General features: G+C 31.6%; 4 protein-coding genes across 9 annotated transcripts in view; 2 read left to right on the forward strand and 2 right to left on the reverse strand.

The window, feature by feature from the left end:
* bon (bonus) overlaps nt 1-5,526 on the reverse strand; it is an 81,064-nt gene extending 75,538 nt beyond the window's left edge. For 5 of the 6 annotated variants that reach the window (XM_065509355.1, XM_065509368.1, XM_065509365.1 and 2 more), the window contains exon 1: nt 4,209-4,994. In XM_065509355.1, coding sequence (XP_065365427.1) covers nt 4,209-4,412 — 204 coding nt within the window. In that variant the 5' untranslated portion in view covers nt 4,413-4,994. The other variant, XM_065509349.1, reaches the window with a different exon arrangement.
* A 544-nt stretch (nt 5,527-6,070) lies between these two features.
* noi (splicing factor 3a subunit 3 noi) lies at nt 6,071-7,721 on the forward strand. Its single transcript, XM_065509376.1, has one exon. It carries the CDS (start codon nt 6,167-6,169, stop codon nt 7,673-7,675), a length of 1,509 nt encoding a protein of 502 aa, XP_065365448.1. The 5' UTR covers nt 6,071-6,166; the 3' UTR covers nt 7,676-7,721.
* Nucleotides 7,716-8,511, reverse strand: PolZ2 (DNA polymerase zeta subunit 2). Its single transcript, XM_065509383.1, has 3 exons — nt 8,416-8,511; nt 7,895-8,352; nt 7,716-7,832 (listed from the first exon to the last, which is right to left on the reverse strand). The coding sequence occupies exons 1-3, from the start codon at nt 8,420-8,422 to the stop codon at nt 7,716-7,718; spliced, it is 582 nt and encodes a 193-aa protein (XP_065365455.1). The 5' UTR covers nt 8,423-8,511.
* Nucleotides 8,512-9,636: 1,125 nt separating this feature from the next.
* On the forward strand, nt 9,637-11,278 carry Rbbp5 (retinoblastoma binding protein 5). Its single transcript, XM_065509393.1, has one exon. The coding sequence runs from the start codon at nt 9,745-9,747 to the stop codon at nt 11,206-11,208; it is 1,464 nt and encodes a 487-aa protein (XP_065365465.1). The 5' UTR covers nt 9,637-9,744; the 3' UTR covers nt 11,209-11,278.
* Nucleotides 11,279-11,733: the final 455 nt, after the last annotated feature.

The raw sequence follows: 11,733 nt of genomic DNA on the forward strand, positions 1-11,733 counted from the left end.
AAATTTCTATCTAAATTTATTTCCACCTTGTATATTTTATACAAACTAGTTTCTTAAGTTCTGGTAAAAGGCTCGACCTCTACATTCTACCATAACTTGAAGTCTAGAGGAGAATGGTAGCAACAAAGTTGGGTACATTATTTCGCATCATGTCCATATTTTATAAAACTTTTAGACTGAGGGAATAGTTAAATTTAGACTTAGTTTTGCTGAATTATATTTCAGAATAATAGATCTGGATATCCTACGGAGCTACATTTGGAATCTTTATACCAAAAATATTCATTGGCTATAAAAATCAGCAAAATTAGTCCATAAATAGCTGAGATATAATCAAAAAAACAAGATTACTTAAAATTTTTCAAATATATACAGATATATAACTGCCTATATCTCATTTGATATTCATAGACTATAAGGTGTAATGAATTTCGATCGTTTTCAAGAATAATTTTTGAACCACTGACTGATTATTTTCTAGCAAAATAATGCCCAGACGATGAATAAATGGGTAATAAATTTATAGAATAATTGTGATACAAATTAATTAGAAAGTATCAACAATTTACCCCCTTATTCATAATCAATTTTTAATTTTATAAAAGTTTTATAAGACAGATTTTCCATACAAAATCTGTTTTATAAAACTGTAATAAATTTAAAAAATTTACAAAACTTAAATAATAAATACATTATATCATGTAAGTTTTGAATCGTCTCGTTATCTAAATCGATTTTCATCACATACCCGATTTTCGCTATTTTAAATAGCGACCTAACCAGTACTATACACGATATGTATATTGATGTATCAATCATATTTGTGAGTTATTGGGAGGCTCTGGAAAGTATCCATTGTTTTGTCAATACCATACTTTAGTTTGTTTTCTATTTTCAGAATTTTTATAATTTTGTTTTTAAATAAAAATTCCTTAAGAAATTGTTTGGAGTTTGGTCTATTTATTAAATAATTGGAAAAATTTACATTGTATTGTCAACCACTATATATACACCGATGCCGGTATTCGAAAGTAGAAATAATATTTTGAACTCAAGCTAGAATAAATAATAAATAAAGCACTGCAATTATTATGAACAGAATTGTAAACCACACCTGTTTAAATTAATTTATTTATTTATTAATTTATAGGTACATCCTTTTATGGTTGAATAGGGTAAACGCTCCTATAGTCGGCATGACCCAGTAGTCGGCATTTTTGACTTAAAAGCTTAATAAATAAGAATAACGATAATTTTATACAAAAGTAAGATTTAACTTTAATTAAACATACACTCATTTATCTTTATGTAATGTTTAAATTTGGGTGAGATGAGTATTTTCATCTATTTTTGTCCTCATTAAGTGACCATCTTTCAACTGGTGCGGAAGTGCCTGTTTTTTAAGAAATTTTTTAGTGGCAAGGCCAACTAAAACAAGTTAGTAACCATATCAATTTAAGTAATATTTTTACCAGAGTGGTGTTAACAGATAAAACTTTGTTTAAATATTACCTACAATGTGAAAGTTTTCACAAAAAATATTTTTTTTGGTTATTTTAATTGATGCCGTCATTAGGAACAAAAATTTCTATGATTTTCAATAGTCGGCATAGTGATGCCGACTTCAGGAAAATTGCTAATTTTTTGTATAAAGCTCAAATTCTACAAATTTGTTTATTAGTCATCTCTCTTGACAATAGATTTGGAGAAAATGAGTTTGAAATGAGTTTACCCAATAGTCGGCACAGTTTTAATTGAGCATTTTAAGAACTGCCGAGTATAGGAGACCAAGCATCCTGAACTCGGCAGCAGCTTTTTATTTGACTGGAGATCGTTAAACAGAGTAATATTTAGAGATTCAGTAGGTATTATTAATTCTAACATCTTAGAATTCCAAATATGGACACTCCAGAAAAAAAACCCATGCACCAATATCCTGAAAAAGCCTTAAAATATTTTCTATGCGAGAGAAGGCCCGATTTCTGTATTAGGTGCCAGTAAACAATATGGAGTTCCGCGTTCAAAAATATAGGACAAATTATACGGTTCCGAAGGTCCTATGAGAATGGGGCCGCAAACAGTGTTATCTAATTCCAAAGAAAGTGAGGATTAACTTAACACGGTTCAATCAATCGTGAAGGAAGAGCAGCAAACCACACCATTTGTATATGATCTACCCGAAAAGAAATGGTATAAAGGGGTTTTTAAACTGTTCTCTCTAAAATAATCATGTAAGGTACCTTAATAAACAGGCTCTTTACTAAATCAGTTGGAGTTATTAGTAGGTGATCGGCCTGAAAATGAGAAAAGAAACGGATTTGGATCTAGCTTTTGAAATAGTCAACCGACTAGCTCCTAATATGAGCGTAGAATTGATTCCGATGACATCGAAGAGAACAATAACTTAAAAATAAATTATCAAACTATTGAAATTGTGAGTAATCTTACCATAGAGGCAGGCACGTTCATAATTAACAAGGAAAAGTTGAAAATATGGTAGTATCGCCAACTTTAGCTGCAGAAAATCACAATGAAACGTTGAAACCTGTTCACTACTCATCTCCAACTTTATCAAATAATTATTCAAATACTTGGTTTCAGCCTTTTAACTGTTCAAGTCCAATCCCAACAAGTTGTAGTTGTACATTTCAAATTTTTTCAAAGTTTTTTAATAATATTATGGTCACTGGGATATTGTATATGATTGCAGTAACCATATGTTTACGTTACCATTAACATGATTGTAAATAAATATATATTTATGGCAATCATTTTCATGATAATGATTTATCATAATATGTTGATCTCAGAATATGATAACCATAATCCTAGAACAACACAATATGTTGAAGTATTACATCATAAACATGGTTGCCACAAACACATAAATATTTACTACAATCATATGTATATATGATTGCTACAATGATGTGAATGGTAACTTAAACATAAAATAAACATAAATGGTTACCGCAAACATATACATAATTACAGTGACCATAATAGAAAAATAAAATAAACCAAAACAAATTAAAAAAGGAAGATAAAACGAGTTAGGGGCACATGTGAAGAGGATTTGGACACAGATCCTGAGGATGATGGTCTAAAAACGTAGGATATGATATTTGCCCACAGTGGTTTCACCTCAAATGCACTAATTTATGTTTTTTATTAGTATTTATTTAAATGGCTGATATTTTAAATAAAAAATAACTTGAATTCTTTTAAGATTTTATTCTTTTCTTAATAAAAAATGCTATGCCGACAATTGGGTCACAAATTGCCGACATTAGGATCAAGGGTGCCGACTTCGGGTACAAATCGTGTTTTTTCAAAAAAACGTAAATTGCTCAAATTTAATAAAAACTGCTTGAAAAGAATTAATTGAGTCTAAAACTATACAAATTACTAAACAAAAATTACCCATTTACATCCCAATACCATGTTCGCACTCATAATGGTATCACTTTAAAAACTGAAAAAAAGTTAAACTGCCGACTACTGGTGCATTCACCCTACATGAATAATAAAAATAAACATAGGTACGTTTTTAAAAAGTTAAATTATTTTGATTAGAAGTAGGATAAAATTGCATTAAATATTTCCATCTTATTTTTATTTATTTAGGTATAAAAAAATAAATAGGTAGTTATTAACAACTAATGTTTTTTTACCTAAAATTTGGTTGTGTTAAGATAAACTTTAACTTTGTAATAAAAAGAAAAAGAAATTTCAAATTAAATATTCACATTGATAAATTTGTCTTATCTGGCATCATTGATTTAAACTTGGGAATTACTCTGGTTGTGAATCAAACACAATCAAAATAATAATAATAATAAAAAAAAAACTAAACACATTAAACTTCCGTTTTGTACTAGAAAATAAAATAAAAGTAAGACATAATAAACAACGCAACCAACAACCACAACAACAAATCAACAACAATAAAAAACGGAAATAATGACTGATACTGAATTAAATTATAATGAGTAACAAATGACAATATAAAGGAATGAAAGCAGGTTGTTGTTACTTTAAAACAGTTGTTGTTTTTGTTTACGCTGTCGTTTTTTTTTCTTTTTGTTGTTATATGTCGTCACTGTGGTTCTGTGAGAGTTCAGTTTTTATGTATTATTAACACATAAAATAAAAACAAAAATGAATACATAGGAGGTACATATGTATAGAAATCATAACAAACTTACTCTTTTCTCAGCACTATCACATGGGTGATTGACTATGGAAGATGAGGACGAGGATGTGGAAGCTGCAGCAGCAGATGTCGAGGCTGATAAATGTTCTTGCGTATCCATATCAGACATAGCGGTATCCAATTGTTCCTGCTTAATCGATGGTATTAAGGGCAAAAAATCATTTTTGCTAAGATTTGATAATTCCTCTAGCTCCATGATTGCAGTTTGTAATTTCTGTTTTAATATTTGACTGGATATGACAGATAAACTATATGGAGAACAAAAAAAAACCAAGTTGACCTGGGTTATGTGGGCCCAGCTGGATTTTTGTTGCTATTAAATGGAATTTTTTAAATGTTTAATATCAATAACATGTTGTTAATGTTTATTTTGGGTTCCAAGGATTTTTCTCAGTTTGAAGAAGTAAAATAGAAGAGTCACGCCGTGATCTAGCAGCAGGTCATGCACGTTACAAAACAGCGGGTTGCCACTTTACTTCACATACAAAAATTGTCATTTACAAATACACACACTGTTACTCTTCTAAAATACACAAACACACGTTTTGAAATGCGAATTTGCGGTGTAAAAGGTAATCGACGATAAAACAACCGTACGAACGTGGGAAGAGCAAATTGGCACGAAACAACCGTAACAAAGCAGAGGCGTAAAAATAAAAAAAAAAATGAAAATAAGAAAATCCTCGAATGCGAAGGTTGGGTAAAAAAGTATATTTTATTTTACGATTTCTTTATAAACAAAACACTTTTTTTTAATTACTTTGTGTTAAATTTTTGGTATTTTACTTTTTTTTACGCTTCAGTGATTTTCTTGTGTAAAGCTGTTTATTGCTTTTTCTTTGCAAGAATTTTACAATTATTTTTCACTATTATTCAATTGGTTTTTGTTAGAAATTTTAATAATAGACAAATTTTCATAAATTTTAATTTAGTTTGTTCCACTTTTAATTATTTATTTCCACAAAACTTTTGAGAGGTTTTCTTAACCTTTTTCCATCTACTTCACTCACATTACACAAAAAGTGAAAATTTTTTTTCGATTCTTTTTTTCTTCATCCACGGATTTTGCAATTTTTTATTTTACGTTTTCTTTTCTAAACTTTCATTTTATTTTTTTGGTATTTCCATGAAATTCTTTGTTTTTAATTAATAGTTGTATTTATATTGTATATTTATTATTTTGTTAATTAAATTGATTTATAAAAAACATTGGAAATTAATTTTTTCTCGTCGGACGCTTCTTCTTTGCTTGTGTTTGCTTTTTTTCTGTACAGAAATTTTTGGTACTCGTCGATTCCCTCTTGTAAAAAAAAGAGCAGAAAGAGAGAGAGAGTGCCGTCAGCCATTTTGAATATTCAAATAATCAAAAACTCAGAGTTGTATTAAATAGTATGACATAATGTACTTCTAACTTTTTGTTAAAATGTTTTAAATTATACCATACTTAAAGTAAAATTTAAATATACAGTTACTAAAATTGAATTTTATTCTTAAAGGTTGTAGGAAATGTTTAATTTGCATAAAATTGGGTTTTTAAATTACAGGGTTGCATTCCAAGGAATGTATATACAACTCATATTGCCCAACTACAGAGATGTTTAAATTATAGAGTTACCTATACATACCTTTTTATTACAATTTCTAAAGAAAATAACCATAATTATTACTATTGAAATATAATTCATAATTAATTTAGCATTAGTTGTTAATTTTTACTTAAAATTAATTGAGCAACATTAAATGTAACACAGAAATACACGAGCAGATGGGCAACTCTATTTCAACATCCATTCACTGAACATACTCCCTAAAAAAGTTTGACATTTGCCGAGAAAACGTTTATTAATCTTGCAATTTTTGTTTTCACTAGAAAAAAATTTTAAATAATTAGAAATAAAAAAAAGCACTGGACATTTTTTATTCATCAAAAGACGGCAAGTTTAGAATACAATGGAAACTTTGCTAGAACAGCAAAGACGCTTTCACGAAGAACGTGAACGTCTGCTAAAACTCATGGTTGATGAGTATGCCAATAAAAAAGTAAGTGAAAAGGAACGAATTTACTCTGAACACCGGCTAAAATATCTATTAGACTTGCACCATAATTCTACGGATAAACTAAAGGATTTATACGAGGATAAAGATAATGAACGTAAAACTGAGATTCAAGCTCTTTCCGGACCAAATGAGTTCAATGAATTTTACAACCGTTTAAAGCAAATCAAAGAGTTCTATAAGAAACATCCCAGCGAAGTCAGCATACCACTGTCGGTGGAATTTGAAGATTTGGTAAAAGCCTACAGTAATCCCGATGAAATGTCTGCATTGGTAGAGTTTACAGATGAAGAGGGCGGAGGACGTTATTTGGACTTGAATGAATGCTATGAAATGTATATTAATTTGAGAGGAGTGGAAAAGGTCGACTATATTACATATTTGATGTCATTTGACCATGTTTTTGATATACCAAAGGAAAGAAAGAATAAGGATTTCAAGAAGTATATAGAGTCCATAAATGATTATTTACATAATTTCATAGTAAGAGTTCAACCATTATTTGATTTGGAAGAGGAGATGCTAAAAGTGGATTTAGAATTTCAAAAACAATGGATACAAGGTACTTTTCCAGGTTGGTCTTCTAAGGAGACTGAATCAGCTTTGGCAAATACTGGTGCACACTTGGATCTCTCGGCCTTCTCTAGTTGGGAGGAATTGGCTTCTTTGGGTCTGGATCGTTTAAAATCAGCTTTAATGGCTCTAGGTCTCAAATGTGGAGGTACTCTGGAAGAACGAGCTCAACGTTTGTTCTCCACAAAAGGTAAAAACACTCTGGATCCATCATTGATGGCCAAGAAGCCAGCCAAAAGTACTTCGACGCAATCAAGAGAGAATGAACGGCACAAGGAAGTAGCTCAATTGGAAGCATATCTGTACAAATATGCTGAATTAGTATCTGAGCAGCGTAGTGCGTCCAAAGAAAATGTTCAACGTAAACAGGCGCGTACTGGCGGTGAAAGGGATGACAGCGATGTAGAAGCTAGTGATTCAGATAATGATGACGATCCTGATGCAGATGAGGTGCCATATAATCCTAAAAATCTGCCGTTGGGATGGGATGGAAAACCTATACCTTACTGGCTATATAAATTACATGGCTTGAATATAAGTTACAATTGTGAAATTTGCGGTAATTACACTTACAAAGGTCCCAAAGCATTCCAGCGTCATTTTGCGGAATGGCGACATGCTCATGGCATGCGTTGTTTGGGTATACCCAATACCGCTCATTTTGCCAATGTAACCCAAATCGAAGATGCAATAACATTGTGGGAAAAATTAAAGTCACAAAAACAGTCTGAAAGATGGATAGCTGATCAGGAAGAAGAATTTGAAGATTCTCTAGGTAATGTGGTTAATCGTAAGACATTTGAAGATTTAAAGAGACAAGGTTTATTATAAATGAAACAAAACAAATTAAAATAATAAAATACAAAAAATACTAAAAGATTTCAGCAGTTAAATTCAAGCCTATGCATCTAAGGCATGTTAGAGGCAGCAAAGAAATCTCTTGCTGAGGTACTGAAGGTTTCAAATCCGCTCGTAGCCAAGGAAAGTCCTAAAAATATTAAATTTTTTAAAAAATTTAAAAGAAATAAATAGAAAAAAAATAATACTCACCTGGTAATTTGAATTATGTGTTAATCTTATAAAAGCTGATTGTGTGGTATGCACCAAAACTCTAAATTGGGCATCCGAGGGAAGTTTTTCTAAACCTTTCAGCCTTTCTGCCAATATGCTTAATGAACCTCTGAGTTGTTCTTCAAAATCTAATAAAAATTCATCTTCATTTTTGTTATTTTTTCCAATCTCTGCTTTAAATTTATAACGTTCATATTCGGTGTGATCATCCCTATACAAAATCACCTCCACACATTCTAATTCACTAGTTTTTAACAATTCTCTGGAAGTTCTAAGCACTTTATACAGATATGTATTTAAAGGTGGGTAGATGGACACAAAAACCGGTGTGTTGTATATCCTACGTTTTTTGAATATTTGTCCGGGATATAAATCGCGCACGTACAGTATATGGTTAATGAATACTTCTAAAGCCTCCACGACAATATCTTGTAGGTCTGGAAATTAATGAAATGTATTTTTTGATAATAAATTACATATAAATCAGACAATTTGTTTACCTTCCATGATTTTGTGAAATTAGCGGAATTTGATGTTTTTATTTGCTTCTTTGTAGCAATGGAATTCACAGTGAATTGTTTGCCCACATTGTATTGTCTAGGGTTGTGGCTGTTTAAAATATTTTATTAAAAAATACCCTTTCTCTTGACTAGTATTACACTGCAGCCACACGATCAAGTTTTTCTTGATAGTCTTTTACATATACTGTTTGTCAAAATTTATAAAAGTTGAAAGCTGTGACGTAAGCAGCACGCAACTTGAAAACAATTTTAGTACAAATTGGGCAAAAACCTGTAATCAGCTGTTTTCTTGAAAGAAAAATTGAAAACCAACTTGAATGAGAAATTGAATCCAAGTTCGTTTCAATTCTTAAAAGTGTGAGTGTATTAGTAAAAAAGTGTGAGTGTATTAAAACTTGAAAGGCAAAACTTGATCGTGTAACCCCCAAGTTACCAAAATAACTGCAATTACATTTAAAGAAATAATCGAACATACCACTATTCTACATAGATTTGTTCCAAACCTTGTTTATGACGCCACAAAAAAAACTTGAATATATTGAAATATTTTTTGAGTTAGCCTCTGAAGTTGAATATCTATAATATTTGTTATCGGATAATTAGAAAGCTTTTCAAAATAGTTTTAAAATGAGGCATTTAGAACCTTTTTCGGATTATTGATCCGAAGTTTTTTTTTTAAAAAATAGATTTTATTTTCAAAATTACCGTAATAATGGTAAGTATTATAATAGACTCAATTTTAGCCAAGATTTAAAGCTGCAATACTTTTAAAATATCGGTTTTATTGGTAGTCGAAAAGCGGATTCATATAAATTGTTTTTCTTGATAGACGGCCTTTGGTATAATTTTAAACTATTTATGTCAAACAACGGTTTCAGTCATATCATTACCGAAATACCGTTACCGCTAAACTATCGTTACCGAAGTAATCCTAATTAGCATTACGTACATTCCCACGACAGCCGGTTCTATGCACCGGAATCACCCGAGTCAACTCAGCAATCACTGCTGCTACAACAACAACATTACGTAAATTCTTTATCATAAGAAAATGGATAATCTTTAAATAAAATGTGTTGCCTTGAAATAAAAAATCAACTATTAAATTTTCTGGCAACTCTATAAATAAATTTCCCGTTTTATGTGAAATAGATAATCTTGGCAGCCCTTAAATTAGAAGAAGAAGAAGGAGATTTATTTGTTTACAATTTTTAATAACACCGAGTTTCCAGGCTAAAAAATATTTAAACTTCCAAAATCCTATAGAAATATCCTTTGCATCTGTTGTGACTAGTTAACATACATGTCATGAATTTAGAACTATTGGAATCATTTGGTCAGAACTATCCGGAAGAATTTGATGGTTCTCTTGACTGTATCTCATTGGCGGTAACCTGTGCATTTAACAAATATGGCACTCTCTTGGCGGTAGGCTGTAATGATGGACGCATCGTGGTGTGGGATTTTCTAACTCGTGGCATTGCCAAAATTATATCAGCACATGTTCATCCAGTGTGCAGTTTGAGCTGGACACGAAATGGCCACAAATTACTCTCAGCCTCTACTGACAACAACGTGTGCATTTGGGATGTTCTGTCGGGTGAATGTGAACACAAATATAGATTTCCTTCGCCTATATTAAAAGTTCAATTTGATCCGCGCAATGATAAAAGATTTCTTGTATGTCCCATGCGTTATGCTGCGGTGCTGGTGAAAATTGGAGATGCCCACAAATGTTTGCCTCTTGATTCAGATGGAGATCTTAACATAGTGGCTTCGTTTGATAGAAGAGGTAAACATATTTACACGGGTAATGCCAAGGGTAAAATATTAGTGCTGGATGTTGAAAGCTTAGAAATAATAGCCAGTTTTCGTATTATTGTTGGTACTTCCAGTGCCACAGCTGTAAAGAGCATAGAATTTGCCCGGCGTGGAGATGGTTTTCTAATTAATACCTCTGATCGAGTTATACGTGTCTACGACTCAAAAGAAGTACTGTCATTGGGTAAAGACGGTGAACCCGAACCTATACAAAAACTTCAGGATTTAGTAAATAAAACTACTTGGAAAAAATGCTGTTTTTCGGGTGATGGTGAATATATATGTGCCGGCAGTGCTCGACAACATGCTTTATATATATGGGAAAAATCTATAGGAAATTTAGTGAAAATTCTTCATGGCACTAAAGGTGAATTATTACTGGATGTAGTCTGGCATCCAGTACGTCCTATTATTGCAAGCATTAGTTCTGGCTTGGTATCAATTTGGGCTCAAAATCAAGTAGAAAACTGGTCTGCTTTTGCTCCAGATTTCAAGGAACTCGATGAAAATGTTGAATACGAAGAACGTGAATCAGAATTTGATATAACAGATGAGGATAAATCTCTGGATTTAAATGCTGATGCCAAACAGGACGAGGAAATTGAAGTTGATGTACAAAAAGCTGAACCAGTGGCTGCGTTTTGTTCTTCCGACGAAGAGGTAGAAGACGAAAATGCCTTACAATTTTTACCTATGGCTCCCGAGGTTGAAGACCCCGAAGATGGTTGGGCAGTACAAGACGGTTTGGATGGTAATACATCTAAGGATAATGATTCGGCTACAATGCATGATTATGGTGATGTGTCGGCAAAAAAGAGAAAAATGAATAATTACGATATAACTTTACCAGATGCTCCCACCGATGAATTACATCCTTTGGTATCTAGTAAAACAAATAAAGATAAACAATCATCGGGTGGTAAAAAGACAGCAGGACGACCTAAAAAGTAATATTATTCTCAATGTTTGATTTGTAAAGTTTAAAAAAGTGTATAAACTGTTTTATTAGTTTTGACCTTAACGATTTTCTAAATACTTGGCGTTTTGCCAGTAATGTTTACGCAGAGGAAGTTTATTTGAAATATAAAACGCAATCAATGTTTGTTCACAATAAAGTTCTGCATCAAAAAAATTCATAACGAAAAATATATATTCCCACGACAGCCGGTTCTACGCACAGTTATGACCCGAGTTAATTCAGCAACAAGAAGGTGTAAGGTGTTAGGGTTTTATGATATCGACATTTTCGTACTAGATTAAAGATATATGCAACCTGTTTCTTTAATCTAGTATAAAACTGTCGATGTAAAACGCCAACGTCTTACACAAAAAGTCTGAATATCTATAATTCCTAGAACAACGAGAGCAGGTGAAAATTAATTTTAGAATTTAAAATTCGAATTTAAAATTAAAAATCGCAGATATCTTGGATTATACCTCAAAAAATGCGCACTTAAAAATGTATATCTTGAAAAA

This window comes from Calliphora vicina, chromosome 1 (assembly GCF_958450345.1).
Source record: "Calliphora vicina chromosome 1, idCalVici1.1, whole genome shotgun sequence".
NCBI classification, from domain to species: domain Eukaryota; kingdom Metazoa; phylum Arthropoda; class Insecta; order Diptera; family Calliphoridae; genus Calliphora; species Calliphora vicina.

What these genes read in the sequence shown, in the direction of transcription:
- PolZ2 (XM_065509383.1), bottom strand. An exon ending in CACATAATTCAAATTACCAG is followed by an intron (nt 7,833 to 7,894) that starts GTGAGTATTATT and finishes TAATATTTTTAG; the next exon opens with GACTTTCCTTGGCTACGAGC.
- Rbbp5 (XM_065509393.1), top strand. Translation starts at nt 9,745, where the DNA reads ATGAATTTAGAACTATTGGAATCATTTGGTCAGAACTATCCGGAAGAA.
- noi (XM_065509376.1), top strand. Translation starts at nt 6,167, where the DNA reads ATGGAAACTTTGCTAGAACAGCAAAGACGCTTTCACGAAGAACGTGAA.